The sequence below is a fragment of the Pithys albifrons genome, chromosome 3, assembly GCF_047495875.1.
Source record: "Pithys albifrons albifrons isolate INPA30051 chromosome 3, PitAlb_v1, whole genome shotgun sequence".
NCBI classification, from domain to species: domain Eukaryota; kingdom Metazoa; phylum Chordata; class Aves; order Passeriformes; family Thamnophilidae; genus Pithys; species Pithys albifrons.
In genome coordinates, this window is record NC_092460.1 from 55,097,016 (window position 1) to 55,115,742 (window position 18,727).

At 38.4% G+C, this 18,727-nt stretch overlaps 1 protein-coding gene across 1 annotated transcript; it reads left to right on the forward strand.

Annotated features, from left to right (window-relative positions):
* Nucleotides 1-184: 184 nt before the first annotated feature.
* LTA4H (leukotriene A4 hydrolase) lies at nt 185-16,071 on the forward strand. Its single transcript, XM_071549932.1, has 19 exons — nt 185-427; nt 1,341-1,471; nt 3,484-3,604; nt 4,086-4,154; nt 5,157-5,261; nt 7,468-7,520; nt 8,154-8,226; nt 8,533-8,673; nt 8,877-8,900; nt 9,857-9,927; nt 10,041-10,152; nt 11,099-11,243; nt 11,325-11,428; nt 11,810-11,880; nt 12,415-12,469; nt 13,210-13,305; nt 13,827-13,909; nt 15,122-15,226; nt 15,539-16,071. The coding sequence occupies exons 1-19, from the start codon at nt 281-283 to the stop codon at nt 15,657-15,659; spliced, it is 1,827 nt and encodes a 608-aa protein (XP_071406033.1). The 5' UTR covers nt 185-280; the 3' UTR covers nt 15,660-16,071.
* Nucleotides 16,072-18,727: the final 2,656 nt, after the last annotated feature.

Sequence of the window (18,727 nt, forward strand, 5' to 3'; positions counted from 1 at the left end):
ATGGCTTGCAGCCGGCAGAGGGCCGGCCCCGCCCCCTCGGGCCACCCACGCTGCCCGGCAGACCCGCCTCATGCCTTCCGCAATGCACCACGGGAGTTGTAGTTCGACACAAGGAGCCTCGCCCCGGCCGCGCGGAGGGCAGCACTACACGTCCCAGGGGCCTGCGCGCGGGCCGCCCCCCGCCCCTGCCGCCCCGCGGCGGGGCGGGCGCTGGGTGCGGGCGGATGCGTGGCCGCGCGGGGCAGAGCAGAGCGGAGCAGAGCAGAGCGGAGCGGGAGCGATGGCGGACCCGAGCTCGTTCGCGTCCCCCGCGTGCTGCCTCACGCGGCACCTCCACCTGCGCTGCCGCGCGGACTTCGGCGCGCAGACGCTGCGGGGCACGGCCGCGCTCACGGCGCGCGCTGAGCGCGAGGCGCTGCGCTGCCTGGTAACGGCGGGGCGGGAGAGGCGCGCGGGGGAGGCGCGGGCGCGCGGGGACACCCCGCGGAGCGCGCGCGGGGCCGCCGGCCCTCACCTGTCCCCGCGGCCCTTCCCCGCCGCCCGGGCCGTGCCTTCCTTCCTTGCCTTCTCCCCTCTCGCCGCTTCGCCCTCCCCAGACCCTCGGGCTCGGCACCTGGCAGCGCCCCGCATGCCCCGGTTCCCGCTCGCCTCCCAGAGCCGGCGCGCTGGGCAAGGGAAAGACAGAAATGTGTCTTTTCCCGTTAAAACAGCCAAGAGCCTGTTGCGGAAAGGCTGGGAATAGATCACTGGAAGACTACTCTTTTACCGGGGTGTTTCGTTATGCTAGCTGCTTTCTCGGTTATCTGTGCAAATAAGCTCTTCTTTATACGCGAAGTTTTGGATTTGGAGGCTTTTCTCATGCTGAATCCATAAAATTCTTCTGTGGTTGGCTTTTATTGTTTTAGGGAAAAAAGCCCAATCCTGTAAGTAAGAAAACGTAACGCTTCACTCCAGCTACAAATGGGAGTGCCATACTAATAATTCATCTTCTCTTGAGTGAAAATCTGGACTCACAGTGGCATGTTCCAGGATAGAAGCCTTGGCAGGCGCTTTTATATAGTTCTGCTCACTTCGCTGTGGTACTGTGAAGTCTGCTGCCTTTGTAGTTCACTTAGTAAACTCCTGTTTCTGCCTCCGTGGTTTTAAGTTGTTTTTTTGCCTCTTTCCCCTCCCGTTTTCCCAGTTCAGTGCTGCTCTGTCAAAATGCTGGTTCCCGGGGGTCCGTTTTTCTGGTTTTACTTAGTAAATACTTTCTCCTTCAGAGAGACTTGTGTTCAAGATTTCATAAATGCTACATTTATTACACTATTAACAGGTATTTAATAATTTCCTCATCCCAGATCTTGGATACGAGGGATGTACAGGTATTTAAAGTGACCGTCAATGGACAGGATGCACAATTTACTTTTGGAGAAAAGCACAGTTTCAAGGGGACACCCCTGGAAATCACATTTCCTAAGGAACTAAGAAGGTACGCACTTTTGCTGGTTCCTTTTATGTGGTTTCCAAAATGTACTGTATAAGCTACTTGCCTGCCTGTAGAGTTGTTGTGAAGAGCTTGAAAAGGGACTTAAATTACGGTGTTGCATTCATTTGATATGATCTTGGAGATTAATTTCATATTTGGCTTTCATTAGACAAAACTTTTGGAGTCTTTTTGCCTGTTCCCAGATCATATATCATATACAAAATGACTTGCTAAACTGAGTAGCAAAACGATGTGTAATGTATCAAAATTTTTCCAGTGCTTCTCGTTTGTAGTAGTATATCTGCTTCAACTGCCTGAATTTTGTCTTCTCAGAATTGCTACAGTGTAGTACATACAGAGTTACAGCCTGCTTGCCATTCCTTTATGCACGGGTTGACTCTGCCTTTCTGTAGAACTTCGGGTTATCACTGTGATTGTATAGAAGCATGTTTTCAAATAATTATAGTTCTATTGTGTTGACTGTGCTAAGTCCCTGAAAACTGGGACTTGAGTTTTTGCAGCATGACAGATAATGAACTAACCCTAGTCTACCTCTTAAATTGCATGAATTAAAAAATTGTTGCCAAATTACAAGATGCTTTTGGTAGTTTGCTTTGCAGTTTTTAACTCCGTGGTATCTTACCCCTCCCTGATGCCAAAGCAGTGATTGTATAAGGAAGTTCCCTTGTTTAAATACAGTTGTATACTAAGTAACTTCTTATTGTTTGAATTTCACAACTGCTTATTACCTCTAAAAACTATGAACTGGTTTCTAATTTTTTTGTCAATGTTATACTCTGGATCAGCACAGTTTAGAAACACACATAAAAAGAATGTCGGACAATAGCTGTCCCTTCTGAAAAACACTCCCAATCTGACAGGAAACTGTTCAAGTTAAGTACTTGAGCAAACAGGCCACAGCGGGAGCCAAGGCTTGTTTCTTTTGTTTGACTTTGAGATGCCTCTTTTTCCAATTTATAATCTTATGTGCAATATAGTCCTGCATGTAAGTATCAACAAAAAAATGATAGGAAAGGGTAGGAGTTACAGCTGACAGTCTGACTGTTCAGAAAACAATGTCCCTTATAAATACCAAGTATTTTTTTCTTGTTGAATATGTACTTTGGAATACTGCTTATAAACCAGATATGTATACCTGGTCAGCTTATCTGATATCCAACTCCTCTGATTAGCTGAAGTTTGTTCTGGTTTATGGTTGGGTTGTTTATTCCAGAGAGTTACATGTATAATCTGGAACTTTCTGAGACACAATCAAGTACTTCTGTGTGCTTTTGGTGTCAGTGGTGTGTAAGATATGTTTTTAAAAAATAAGAGTATGAACGTGTCAGGTTTGTGTGTGTTCTCTTGTTAGCAAGCTAATACCTGTCTTACACAGAACCATTAGGTTTTACTTTACACCAGTTCTGACACCCTGAATAAAAATTTGAACATTTTTTATTTTTCTTGTTAACCCTAGTATTAATAGGAATTTTCAGTAATTACAGAAAGTTTTCACATTTTATTTTTTCTCTGCTTAAGGATCATATTTACAGAACATTAACATCAGTTGCAGAATCTAAATTTTTTTTTATTTACAGAATACACATTCTATGTTAGTCAGTCATGTATATTCTTATGTAGGGTTCTGCACTTTTTTGTTTGAGTATTGCAGTGGGGTTTTCATATGTCTGTGTGAAATGTCAGCTAGTTGTGAAAAAACTATATCTATGTAGCTGGTCCAAATGGTTTAAAGAAAAAGTGCATAATCTCCTTGAAGAAAGGAAAAGCTTCTGGTTAGTGAAAACAATAATAGAAGTGTCTTGACATTAAAGTTGAAATAAACTATCTTTTTTACTATCATAATTTAAAGGGAAAGGTTGTTTTTACTGTGCTATTTGTTCTCAGTTTTAATGTTTTTGAGGCAGTACTGCAGACCTAGTTTCCAGAAATCTTTGTAGAGGTGTTACAGTGTGATCAGGATTTGTGTCAAACAATCTATGTTCTTTATTACACAGAGGACAAGAAGCAATTGTTGAAATCTCTTTTGAAAGCTCTCCGAAGTCTTCAGCTCTCCAGTGGTTTACTCCAGAGCAAACTTCTGGAAAGAAACACCCATTTCTCTTCAGCCAGTGTCAGGTTGAATTCATTTTTTTTTATGCTTCTTTATATACCTCTGTGATTTCCCCTGGTTTCTAAAGAGCTGGAGAGGAAGTCTGGTAGGGGAAAGTACAGCAGCCCATAACTTCTAACTGTGCATTGCAAAGGTCTTAAATGAAAACACTTAGTGTCAGGACACTGATGAAATTTGATTATATTTTTGTAGTTTAAGAATTCTGTAAGTGCTTTACCCTCTCCAGTGTTCTTGAAGAACATACAGTACTTTGTAATCAATACATGTGGTTATTGTCTGTCTTACCTACCATTATTTCTTTTACAAAAGCCTTAACTATGAAACCTACTGTAAGCTATAAGTGATAGAAGTATGAGTTTGTAGATAATGAATTCTCTGAAGGAACTGTATAGATTTCCACTATAATAAATTAGTTGATTTATTTCTAGTCTTCTGCATTGGAAAGACTGTTATGTTCTAACTTTTTTCTTTTCTCTCTCTCTCTAGGCTACCCACTGCAGAGCCATCTTTCCATGCCAAGACACACCTGCCGTGAAACTGACCTATTATGCAGAGGTAGATGAAGCTCAGTCAGTGTGTGTCATAACTAAAGACAACTGCATCAATGGGGGAATTCTTCCTGGGGGTTTTTGTAGCTGCCACCATGTGGCCTAAAATAAAAACAGAGAAAGTTGACTTTTAGCTCAAGTAAGAGCCAAGAACTGTGTATCTTCCCCATAGCACTTCTCTAGCTTTTCCGTTTCCTGTTATATATGTCAACTCTTTTTTTTCATTCACACTTATCTATTTCCAAAGAAAAAACTGTGCAGTAGAAAGAAAGAAATACGTTCTAAAATTAGGAAAAAGGGACAGTAAGACAACAAAGAGTGCTGTAGTGTAAAAACTTGAAATGACTCTTATGTATTCCTCTAAGTGATATATTCTGCTACAACAGGCAGTTAAATGCCTCCCTGACATCCGATCCTGTCAGATCTCGGAAGCTAAGCAGGGTCAGCCCCGGATTAGTACTTGGATGGGAGACCTCCTGGGAAATGCTGGGTGCTGTAGGTTCTAGTCCTGAGGACTTCACTGTCACTGTCCAAGCTCGCTCGGCCATGGCAGATGAACCTCAGGACTTAAACGGTGGGGCCAGTTCTGCGCACGCTGAGCCTCACCTAAAACCCACTTCGCAGGCTGGAAGGGCACACCCACGTGGGGAGAGCCCTTCCCAAATCTTCGTTCGCGAAGCCGAGCCACACACATATTCTGCTGCATAGCTAGGGGATCTTTGCAGTTCAATAGTTTGATTGTTTTAAGGAAGCTAAAAGCAAGATGTGCAATATGACATTATAATTCAGTTGTCTGAAGAAAGTGAAACTATTAACTTCTAGTGGAGGTAATCCTGGTTAATTAAATATTGCCAGTCTTCAGGACAGAATTTTCCACATGCCTTATGTTCTACTTGATGGAGATGACTTAACAACAGAATAAATCAGGGCTACTCTTTGTTATCACTGCTTCTTGTATATTGTGTAATCTTGTGTGCCGACTGCAATGCTTAGTTGAGTAACCTTTCAGATATCCGTTCCCAAAGAGCTGGTGGCTCTCATGAGCGCCAATCGTGACAGGGAGATGCCTGACCCGGAGGACAGCAGTCAGAAGATCTACTGTTTCAGCCAGAATGTAAGTGCTCCAGGTAGTAAATGGATGCCCACAGTCTTATTCCGAACTCGTGCAGTTCATGTTACTTCAGAGATGGTTTTATTGTCATCAGTAAATCACGTAACTCATGATGGGTCTTTGCTATTGTAGAAATATGAGGTATTACGAATCTCCAATTCTGAGAAGACAACCAGTAAATCTTGGTGGTGTTTACTGGTCTTTTTTAGCACTCCCAGAAAAGCCAAATTGGAGTTTTGAAAATGTTTAGTATACTCAAAGCTAGTCCAGTCAAAACTTTGTCTGCTCTGATTCTTTGAAAATAATGCAGATAACATGGGAGAAAGTTTTGGAAAACAGACCCTGCAAATTTTAAGCTCAGCAAGGACTTAGCATTGAAGCTCAGCATTGGAACCAATTTTTATCTTGAAGTTAGGCAAATTTTGACAACAAAGATCCTTAATTTTTTTTCTTTTTTAATGTGAAAACTTCGCCTTCTATGGAAAGTAGCTTCAGAGAATTAAGTATTACTGTTCCCTGGATTAAGTTTTATTAAGTGATGCAAGTAGTTTTATGATTCCACTGTTCATAAAGTGGCAGTCTTGATTTACTCTTCTGACATTTTTGTTCTCAGAAGTTTTTGGGTTACAGTTCTGATGTTTATGGGATCTCTTGATGATCGTAGTTCATTTTGCTGAACAAGCAGATGAAACTAACATAAGTTCAAAATGTAAATTGTTTTTATAGAAGACCTGGGCTGTTGAGCGACTGAATGACTGCAAGGAGGGATGGAATTGTGTGATTGGAGGAGAGGAGGGGAACCTACTCTTAACTTCAGCTGGTGTTGGGTTTGATTGGCTGCTTCTTGAAACCTGAGGGGGAGGCAAGAGGGCAGAGAGGGACAAAAATAGTTACCTTATCTGAGAGCTCATCAATATGCAGTGTTTTACCTTCTCTGTGGAGCCAGAACATTTGCCACTCTGTCTAGTACCTAAGGCCTCTATGTTGTGTGCTACCCAGAGTTGTATGTTATCTTAGAAGCACATTGTTGATAAGCTTGGTGAACCTGTACAAGGAATAACATTTAGGCTAATTGAAATTACTACACTTTCTAATATAGAAAACCATTATTTTTTAGAAGAGACGTGTTTTTCTTGCAATAAAAAGTGTATTAATCACAAAATATATAAATGAAAAAGGTCAGTTTTGTTTTCTGAGATGAAAGAAGCAAATACATCGAGCTTTTGGGTATGTATGTGTGCTGAGCTTACCTAAAACTACTTTTTTTGCTCCTGCTTGGCCAAGCTGGTTAGAAGTGTAGTGGAGAGCAGCCTCTGTAAAAACGAATTTACAACCCAAGAGCCATTGACACTTGCAAAATATTGAAATAGCAAATTGGATATAAAAATGTAGGGATATATTGAGAGTCTTTTAATAACTTGTCTATTACATAAGTCAATGGACTTCATTCTTTTCAAGATTATATTCTGTGGGTTCGTAGGTAAAATTAAAACACGCATAATGGTATGGGTATTTTAATAAATGATATTTAAATGGTTTAGGGATAATGATACAGTAAAATTTTCTGAAATGTTCCCTCCAACTAATTATAATTTGAAGTATTACTTATTTATCAATGTTAATCAGATAAAGTGGAACTCCTTCAGGGATGGATGCATTATCCCCTTTTCTTTCCAGAGTACTAGGAGAAAACATTTCTCCATCAAGATTCTCCAGTTTGGAGATTTTTCATGAAAATAGCAAATACTCAGAGTTTATATTAATTCCAAACATGGAAATCAAATAGATGTTTCGATTTTTCCTTTTGTATCCATAAATATTGTTTACTTTGTTAAAACTCTTCCTCCATCTTTCTGTGTGATAAAACTGCCCTTTTTCTGAGCAGTATGTCCTAACTTCTCCTTCCATAGAATTTAATGGAACTGAAATGAATATGGAAAACTGACACAAACTAAACCAGCAGCAATTTTTGTTCATATTTTTTCAAACAGAGATGACACATACAGTTTTGTGGCTTTTGCATGAGTCAGTTGTGAAACAAGTACATCCTGTAGATAAAGGAATATCATTTGGGGGAAAAAAAGCAGTGCCTTTAAGGCAGTGGAGGAAAACATTTATTTACATACTTTTGTTCTTCCCTGAATCAGTGGTTCGATAACTCACATTAGAAATAAGATTTCTTTTTTTTTTTCCTCATGTTCTCTACTAGGTTCCCGTACCTTGCTACTTGTTTGCTTTAGTGGTTGGAGCTTTAGAAAGCAGGTGAGTGAATCTGTACAATGTATAAATATTAATAACCATAATAAATCTTCAGAGTTAGGTCTTTAAAAATTTTGATTCTTGGTCTTATTTCTAATTTTAAAAGGTCTTAGAGGTTCAAGTAGCCTGTTTGTTTGTATTGAACTGCATGTACCTTGATTTGCTCTTACATAATTCTGTAACTTTTGCTGTAAGTTAAAGAAATAGCATGAAGTGTTTGGAACTGAAAAAGCCCTTAGGGGCTACAGTTTAGCAAAATTAGATGTTTTTCAGGTAACACATAAGACTTGTCATGTATCAAAGGCAGATAAGTATAGCTTCAGCCTAATTTCTCATCTGCACAAGGTTGTGTTAATCTAGGCCACAATAATGCTTTTACATTAGGGTTTAAAGCATTTAAAAATCTGTAAGTGATTTTTCTGTTTTTTGTGCTGAACAGTGGATGTGTGGTGTTTGTTTTCTTTTCTAAGGATTTACTTCAGCAGTGGAGAGATAAAACAAAGACTCTCTAATGAGTTTCTTCTGCAACAGTGGCTACTCAAGAGCAGAGTTAAACACATGCTCTCTGTATTAGTTTCCCATATGATTATTTCTGGTTCATAGCGTCTTAGTCGCATGTATTTTTACTTTGAACAGGAAGATTGGCCCAAGGACACTGGTGTGGGCTGAAAAGGAGCTAGTGGATAAATCAGCCTATGAATTTTCTGAGGTGGGTAATTAAGAACAACAAGACCAAGAAGTTTTGTAAACTAACTCTTTCATATAGTATTGGAAAACGAACAGACTGGGGTTCACTGTTCTGTTCATCTTTAGCTCTCCTTGCTCTACCTCTCACCCCAAAAATGTTTGCAGCACAAAATTATTACTGAATATACATATTGATAGAGTCTCGATCATTTTGCATGTGGGACTCACCAAGGTGACAGAGAATGAAATAGGGGATCCATAGCTGACTATTTGTTCAGTGTTTGCAGTCAGAAGTCATCTTAGAAATCAATGTGGATTCTTCTTTCAGGCTGAAGCTATGCTGAAAACAGCAGAAGATTTAGCAGGACCTTACGTATGGGGACAGTATGATTTGTTAGTCTTGCCACCTTCTTTTCCTTATGGTGGTATGGAGAATCCTTGTCTGACTTTTGTAACTCCAACACTATTGGTAAGTATAACAGTGATAAGCAAGCCCTAAGAAAAAAGCTGACTTTTATCCACCAAGTGGTGGATATTAATGTTCAAATTGAGTTAATCTTAGGAAGACCTTTTCCTGCCTCCTTTGAAGCTAGGGATCATAAAAGAAACTGCATTAAGTAGTCTGAGATTTACTTGAATTGACAACTAACTTGCCTTTTTCTTTTTTTTAAGGCAGGTGATCGATCTCTATCAAATGTAAGTCCAAAAGAGGTTCATGTCTTCAAGTAGAACACAACATGAAATTATATCTTAGCTTCCTGTGTAACAGATACCTGGAAAGGTGGTCTCTTTTTCATTGGGGAAATTAAAAGTTAAGGCAGTAACTCAAGAAGTCTTGCAAAGTGAACTGTCATTCTAAGTAAATTCTAGAAAAGTGGAGACATACGTATTGCGTATGATGGACAGATGGTGCCTGTGTGCACAGGGGGCTGACTGAGGTTAGCTGCTCTGTAGCTCTGTTAAACCACAACACCTATGTATAGATGTGTCTAAAAACCACAGCTGAATTGGCCTCATCAAAATTGTTTGTAGGGAACTTCTTCCTCTATATGTGTGTCTATGCACTAGAACTCATATTATGTACAGTTTTCTTTAAAGTGGAAATAAGGAGTACAGTTTGAGTAAATTTTTTTTTCTGAAAAGTTGAGTACTCTGAATATTGTTTTATTGCATATGTCTTTCTATTAGAGTGATGTACTGCTAAAGAAAAAAAGAATGTTGTCTCATGCAAAGAATACTGAAATATTTTACATGGATACTTTTTAATGTATCATGCATCATTAGGTTTCCCAGGGTGTTTGATACTTTGGAAAATCCAAGCACTGCAGAAGTTGCTTAGGTAGGAACGTAGTGCTAGTCCATCACTTGGTATTCTGTGTTCTGAAATGTGATTTCATAAACAAGTTACCTACACCAAGCTACCAGAGTTTGATATCGGTGTGACTCCATGACTTGCAAGCTGGGCATTCAAAACTATTTCTGTAGAAGGTTCATTTAGGGTAGTTAGTCCTCTCCATGAACTGTGAATGCTACCTGGCTTTGGGAACGTAATGTAGTAAATAAGGTCCCATCAGGTTTTTATTTTTTCTGTTGGGATTTGATGTTCCTTTTCCAGAGGAGTCTAAATAGTAGATCTGTTTTCTGTGTTTTAGGTTATTGCTCATGAAATCTCTCATAGCTGGACAGGAAACTTGGTAACCAACAAAACATGGGAGCATTTTTGGTAGGTGTGATATTCAGTGCAATGCATGTCGTATTTTAAATTTAATCTGTAAAGAGACTGACTAAATTCATTTTGCCATCCTACCAGTGCTGACTTTACCTCTGTCTTTCCAGGCTGAACGAGGGTCATACTGTGTACTTGGAACGCAGGATTGGTGGTCAATTGTTTGGTGAGCAGTTCAGGCACTTTCAAGCCCTTGGAGGTTGGAGAGAACTGCAGAATACGGTAAATATTTTTAAAGTTATCATAACTTTATGCTCAAGCTTATACCTAAATTTTAAAAACCTGTTTTCATGTGTTTCCTACAAATAAAATTTGTTAAGTCAGCTTTCCTAGTGCTTTCTTATTAGATGATGAACAACTTTGATTCCAAGGTTTATGATTGCTTCCCAAGTTTAATATACACAGATTAGGTGAAGATTTTTGAACTGTTTTAAGCTGTTCTGTAAGGATTAGCACCTTTACAGAACCTCCTGGTTATTCTGGGTTTGGCTGAATTGCAATGTGACCTGTTACCATACTTGTAAACAGCTGAGAGCTTGTCAAAATTATCTGCAGGCATCACCACCCAAATTTCCAGTGCCTCACATAAGTAACTAGTTTCTTTTTTCTCCTGTGTGCTGCATTATAACTGAGCACATTCCAAATCTGTTACTGTCTGAGAGGGTTGTTTAGTTTTGTTTTTAGGAAGCATAATCAAACTTTAGTTTTCAGGTTTTCAGTCTGTGATATTTCCAGCCCTCTCATTCAGTTTGGTGATGCAGTTTACCTGGTTTACTGTGAATATTTCCTGCTTTTATTTTTTCTTCATATTAATTCAGGTAGTTTAAATAGTATATTAATAAAAGGATAAATATAGATAGTTTATTAGCTGCCTATGGTTATGACAGGCATGACAGTCATTAACTGTTTCGACACAGCTGGAGCACAAGGTGATTGATTCGAACGTCTTTCTGTTCATTATGCAATCAGGCACTGATAAATGAGAAAAAATTTAGTCAAACTGTTTTGTGCAGTTTCAGAACTTCAGGAAAAAGAATGAGAAAGAATGCTTTGAAATGAAGCTGTCATAGTTTTGGATGGTTTATACCTTTATAGATAGAATTAGTAGTAGTGATTTGCTGTAGTGCTGGTTTTCCTAGATGAATATTTTTTTTTGTCTTTGACACAGATAAATACTCTTGGAGATAAAAATCCTGTAACTAACCTTGTCCTTAATCTGGATGAAGTAGATCCTGATGTTGCCTATTCGTCTGTTCCATATGAGAAAGGCTTTGCTTTACTTTTTTACCTTGAACAACTTCTTGGAGGACCAGGTAAGTGTTAATCAGACTTTATATATTACTGGTTTCCATTTTAATTTCAAACACTGAAACAGTTTGTTTTTTAACTGTTAGATGTCTTCATTGGCTTCTTGAAGGCTTATGTTCAGCAGTTTGCTTATAAGAGCATAGTAACAGAGGACTGGAAGATGTTCTTGTACTCCTACTTCAAGGATAAGGTTGAGTAGTATTTAAAATTAATTGCTTGAAACTTTTTAATTATGTGAAATAACTGCATAGCTCATGTTTTATTTAAAGATCAGTTCTTTATCTTTCTTTTCTTTATTTCAAGATCTTAGTATGATGTAGTCTGGTATTTTATAAAGATAGGTTTCCATTATGACGCCTTTTTTTTTCCTTTCCATAGAAGGGAATGTTTTGTTTTGAAGTAATCTGTTTAGGATTTTCCAGGGTAAATGGAGCAATATTAACTAAACAAAACCCCCTAGATTTCACAGGGTATACTTTTCTCAAAAAACAAAACCAACCAAACAGAAAAAACAAACAACAAAACCAAAAATTACATTTAAAATTTAATAAGTTTTTGTGTTGCTTTGTAGGTAGATGTTCTTGATAAAGTTGATTGGAACTCATGGTTTCATGCTCCAGGAATGCCACCAGTGAAGCCTACGTAAGCTGTGTTCTATAGTTCATCTTTTCCTTCTTCAGATTGCATGGGATTTTCCAAACAGTCACGAAGCAGTTTTTAAACAGGGTGAAATTCTTCTTACAAACGTTTTATTAGAAAGTGCCCTAGTGTTATGTAGGAAAAAAAAATCACTGTTAGCATTTTCAGTCTTTAATTTCAGTGGAAATTAATTTTGCTTTGAAAGTTGCCAGGAAATACTGGGGGTTTTGGCAGTTTGTTACAACAGTACTCTCTTTTCAGCCATAAGCTATAATCTATGTATGAGTGTATATGCTTATAGGTATGGATCATTTTAGGAATCTGTGGGATCAAGGGATGGTGTCACCTATGTACAGAGTGCTTGTAACTAAAACTGAAATATATTTTGTTATATCTTTTGTAAATTGTGTTGCAGTATTGAGTTGGAGGATACAATGAGCAAATGTGGAGCCACTTGAGAAAAATTTTCTTGTGAAAAATATTATAGGAGGTTTTCATGTTTCCAAAGTGTGATCCTCTCTTTTTAATATTTGACAGGTATGATGTGACACTGGCAAATGCTTGCGTTGCCTTGAGCCAAAGATGGATTGAAGTGAGTGGTTAAAGAACTCTGATGTGTCTGTGTCTTGAAAAGCTTTGTTATACAAAGTGAGCTGTTCTTTTCCAAAATCTACTGTTTGCTGAGAGTGTAGTACATATTTTAACAATGCACACAGCCAGCTTCCTGTTAAACATAAGTAGTAACCAAACTGAGAATATTCTTTTTGAAGCCCTGATATTATGACTTGATTTAAAAACAAATGCCAAGGGATCTCTGCATCACTGATTATATTGTATCAGCAATAGTTGCCCTACATTATACTGGTGTTACGCATTTCCCATCAAAAACTGAAATACATAAATTATAATAAGGAACTAGTACCACATAATTTGCACCTAATTTTAACAATAAAAATCATACAACTAATAGGGAATTCAGTATGCCTTCCTTTCGTTAGCTCTGGGGCTTTTCACTGTACTTGGACGCTGTCTTTTAATTTTCTTCTTAATGTCACTTTTTATAAAAGAAGTATTTGATTTTTCACTTAACTAACAGATAGACAGTGGAGATAAAAAGATCAGTGGAGAGAAAATAAGTGAAGTGAAGAATGCAAACACCAGACAGCAGCTTAAATCCCTCCCTTCCCCTTATTTTAATATCCTGCACAGATACAAATCAGTATCTTCTTTACATGAAATGGCTCAACAGTAAGTGCAGATGTCAAAACAGAAAATTACACCTGATTGTACTTTTAAATACCTATTAAAAATGAAGTAACCATTCTCTTTTAGGCAAAAGAAAGTGATTTGGACTCATTCAGCTCAGCAGATCTGAAAGAAATGTCATCTCATCAGTTAATTGAGTTCCTGGCACTGTTGCTTCTGGAGGTAAGTGCACACCTGAAGTGACTTGATTCCATATCACAAAAGCAGACACAGAAGCCCTGCTGTGCTTTGGAATTAAGTTGTTCTTTTAAGTTTTGATAAATTAATCTGCTCTCACTATACATAGTTATTAAAACCTTATTAAAACCTTGCCTCCCTGATTTGTGTCTGGCTCTACAGCTAACGAGAAACATACAGAGTATTTTGGATTGAAAGGTAAAAACAAAACTACGAGGTGCTTGAATTCGTCTGTATTTGGTGTTACTGCAAATAAGCTATAAATCAAATAGAATGCCAATACCTCATTTTGAATGTTTGGATAGTACTGGATGTGGGAATTAGCTGACATTTATTCTTTGCCCCTTCCCTAATACTTTGGAAAGGTGAAAGGAACAAATAATGTTTGTCATTATAAGATTTTGGTTTCTTTGTAGCATCAATCTTCTTGATTACCCTGTTTATTTTTGAAGTATCTGGCTTGAAGTGTTCTTTGGCTTATTCTGATCATGCAATTTCTTTTTCAGGCACCTCTTCCATTGTCACATGTCCAGCGCATGCAGGAAGTGTACAACTTCAATGCTATACACAACTCTGAAATAAGATTCAGGTTTGTTCTAATATGGACACTATTCTAATCTTAAATGCTTTCATAAAACAAAGTGTCCTCCCTCATGAATGGTCTGAGACATCCTTTGTATGGAACTGATACGGTGTTTTTGTTGTTGTGGTGCCTTTTTTTTTGTAAGTACAAGTGTGAACATGCTTACCAGAGTGGTACTCTGTTACTTAAAATTGGGCAGATACAGTCTAGTGGAAGAACTCAAAGTGGACGGTGGGTTCGCTGTGCTTTTTTTAAATCTGTTGGGCTAGCAAAGGAACCTGACCACCTGATAACTTACTTTGGAGGTGGTATTGAATAAAATAATAGTGCTCCTCTCTGTGAATAATCTTTCCAATATTTAGGTAGCATCTGGTCTTCAGGACTTGACCTAATCTGTTCTTCTGCTGATGTGCCAGTGTTTTTTTTCAACACAACTTGAAAACTTTGTCACATTTTAATGCTTACTATTACAAAGATTGTCTCATAAAAAAAAGCAAATATCAAAAGGGAAAATTCTGAACAGGCAAGGAGTGCTAAATTGATTTTTGTGCCATCCTAATTTCTTCTATTTTGTATTTATATATTGTGTTTACACATGTGGCTTGTTAGAAAAATGTATCACCTAGGACATAAGTAATCTTTACAAGTATCTTAAAGTATTGCCTACTTTGTTGCTGTTACCTACTTGGATGCATTTAAAGTAGTCATTACTGTTCTCCCTTAAATAACTTGGTATTCTTTGTTTCTTATTAAAAACAAACTAAGTCTTTTAAACATAAGGTATAGTTTCTACTGCTTATACCATGATCGATATCTTCTTATTTTTGAACAAAACAAGCACATGCCAGTAGCTTGTGCCATTTGATTTGTGGGATTTTCGATTTGTTTTGATTTTTCTTTTTTAATCATTTGGTCAAATACAGCAAGTGCTGTGTAATTCAGCTCTAATTATTGTGATATAAAATACTACATAGCCACAGAAAATAATCAGAACCTTTTGAAGGAACCTGGCTTCAATTTTTTCCTATTTTACAGAAAAGTTCACCTTTGTAATGTGCTAGTCAAACACTAGATATTTTATGTTAGCTTAGCTAGAATCTCATTCCCGTGATGACTAATCAGTGCCCAGAGTGTTTATGGAAACAGAATCTTAAGATAACCAACCACCACAAATGAAAGTTGAAGTGCAAATTTTTTCTTCCCTTCCCCCATCTCCAGATGGTTGCGTCTCTGCATCAGGTCCAAGTGGGAAAAAGCTATTCCTCTGGCTCTAAAAATGGCAACAGATCAGGGCAGGATGAAGTTTACTCGACCCTTGTTCAGGTAAAAGGAATCTCCAAATCCTTGTAGGAGCTCATGCTGTTGACATTTTTAGTATAATGGAATTTATAATTGAAAGACATTTATGGTACACATTGAAGTGGTATAATACAGAATTTTCTGTGTACTGTGAACAAGCTTATCTTCAGAGTCACATTCAGCTTGCTAACTTCTTTTCATAAAAGAAAGCTTAGTCCCAGTATACACCCTAAGGCAAGATTTTCAAGATAAATGTAAAACCTTGAGAAAATCCCTGTTGTGTTACTTTCCTAGATTTTTATAATGTTTTTCCCCTTCCCCCTTCTTCTTTTACAGGGACCTTTACAATTTTGACAAAAGTCGAGATCTGGCTGTCAAGACATATCTGGAGCATAGAGCCTCTATGCACCCAGTCACTTCAATGCTTGTGGGCAAAGACTTGAAGCAGGACCAGTGACAAATTTACTGATTTCTTTGAAACTTTCTTGTTGCTGAAAGAAGAGAGTCATTGCCCAAACTGTTGATATGCGTGCTTGATTATGCCAAAAAATGCTCTGCTGCTTTGGTACTAATGTAGCTTAAAATTAATTTTCCAAATCAAGTTCAGTACTTTCTATATTACATTTCCAAGTAAAGCAGCAAAATTGCTACCTACATCTCTGGAATTGGGAGAATGTTTTTGTTACAAGCAATTTTTAGAACACATGAAAACTGTTCTGAGGTGTAGTCATTTTTCAGTAATAGAATTGAAACACATGGAAAATTAATTGGTGAATGGTAGACTCTTCATGCACAGCATTCTTTTCCATAGCACAATAATTGAAACTTCAGGAATCTAAAGACTAAAAAATAAATCTTTTCATTCCCTACTTGCCTGTGTATTGATCTGTACAAAAAGTTTTGATTTAGTATTTCTGTTTTATTTATTGTTTTGTGGGAGAAATTTTTGAGTCCAAGAGGACTATGAAGACCAAAACAGTTTTCAACAAACTCACTATATATTTTCAAAACTTATTATTGGAGGGGGACGAAAGCTCAAGTCTTTCCTTACACAGTTTGATACTTTTAATATTTGTATTTTTAACTGGTCCTGGGAACTACCCCTTACGCTAATATAACAACTTAGAGATAAGTTTAAAAACAATGGGAAAGCTGGTTTTCCTGTATTTGTTACAGCACTGCAGTTCAAGGTGATGGCTTAGGTGATGCTGTGGGGAATGCTGCCATCTCTCGGCTGGGTTTTGCAAGTTCAGTAAGGACTGCTTTCCCTGGACGTGATCTGTTCACATAAATCAAATCTGTTGCCATGGGGATAGCCCCATATCAAGGGAGTAACAAACATAATCAGTAAGTGCTGGTTTAGGGGAGGAGGATACCAAATATAGGTCATGGCAAATGCTTGGATTTAGGAATAGCACTTAGGAGGGGAGAGCCTGTCAATTGATTAATTTCTGTTCTGAGTTTTGATCATTGTAAGCTTTCAGCTTGTCATGGCTTAACCCCAGCCAGCAACTACTGCCCATGCAGCTGCTCACTCACTCCCCACAGCGGGATGAGGGAGAGAATTGGACAAGTAAAACTCATGGATTGAGATAAAGGTCGTTTAATAGGTAAAACAAAAGCTGTGCACGCAAGCATAGGCAAACAAGGAATTTATTCACTCTTTCCTGTGGGCAGGCAGATGTTCAGCCATCTCCAGAAAAGCAGGGCTCCATCACACGTAACAGTGACTTGGGAAGACAAACACCATCATTCTGAACATCTCTCTTCCTGCTTCTTCCCCAAGCTTTATATAATGCCATATGATATGGAGTGTCCCTGTGGTCAGTGGGATCAGCTGTCCCAGCTGTGTCCCCTCCCAGCTTCCTGTGCACCCCCAGCTTCCTCACTAGTGGGGTGGGATGAGAAGCAAAAAAGGCCTTGAGTCTGTGTGAGCACTTCTCAGAAATAACAGAAACATCTTGTGTTACCAACACTGTTTCTAGCACAAATCCAAAACATAGCTCCATACCCGCTACTCCAAAGAAAATTAACTCTACCCCAGCCAAAACCAGCAGGCAAGTAGATGAAATTGTATTCTTCAGCAGGAAACTCATCTTTTCATGGAGGCAGCTCTAATACAAATTAAGGTGTGAACATATCTTGTTGGGTTTTATTCATTCAAGGCATCCTGCGTGCTTTTATTCAACTGTAACGTACATACATCTAAGTAGTTTAAATAAACATTATAGAAAAATTAACTCCCGGGTTATTGAGGCTTCAAAGATCAGTTCAAAATCTTTCTATGAATGTTGTGACAGCTTTTATGAAACAGAATACAACACTAGCTTTGAGGAACAAAAATAGCATGATTTCCTCATGCATGAAGAACTTACAGACTTTCTTGTGTTAAGGACATAATGAGCCATTCACTCTCTTGCTGTTCCCTTGAATAAGTTCTGCTGGAGAACTCACTGAAAAGAATTTTTCTATATTTCAGCTTAGAAATTTGTGCAGTTCCTTTCATTTACTCCCAAAATCTGATTAGGCTTCTGCTACAGCATCACATGAATGAATGAATGGGGATTCTCTTGAGCAAAGCTCTGGTCAGAGAGGAGGGTATCTGGTATTATCAGGCTATGGTTTGAGCTATCAGATTGCAGTGAAAACTGTCCTTTGTTTTAAGAATGCTTTATGTCAGTTTTGGGGTAGCATTTTGTTTTAAAAGCCCATGTAGCATATATAGTGCAGCTGGCATTCATACTGCCAGATAATCCTTGTTTCTTACTCTCGGAGCCAGAAAGAGGAAAATTGTGTCAGGCATGGCTTTCAGTACTCTCGTTACCCTTTCTGCTGGGACAGTGTCTCCCACATAGAGACTGCACTCATGGGTTCCAAGTTAACATTACCTACAATAATTAACCCTAAGTAGTCCCTTTATCTGGGAGCCTTAGCATGCATAGCATGGACTATGAGTGGTGTTACTGTTTTGCCTTTAAAGACAAAGGTATTTTCAAATTTTGTGTGGACATTGTTATTGCTAAACTTTATTTTGGCACCATCGTGACAGGTACCTCCACATCTTTTCCTCTTTGCATCTGCCTGCAAAGGAGGCATGACATAGTGTGTGGGTGTGACATAGTATTTGTTGCTACTTGTTCGAGTAACTTCTTCCAAAACATAACAGAAAGGGTAATGGAAATTAATTAATCTTTTCCTCACCTACAGCAAAAAATTGTCTTTTTAAATTTGAGCATGGGACTGAGCAAAGCAGGCTTGCTTCCTCTACTGCCTGCTTTTATCCTGCTCTGATGTAAAAGTATAATCCAATCCTCTTTCAATCCTAGTGGTCATGAGGAGCCTGTAATCTCAGGGTGACTCTTTTGCAGCCCTGTCCCTCGTGGAGGTTTTTGTTAGTGTGATTTACTGCTAGGTGATAACTGTTAATTCTTGTTAAACCCTTACATTTTTAGAACAATTGCACTGCATCTTAGTCCAATTTACCTAATCTTAGTACACAGCTCCAGCTCCTGGATTTTCATTTCC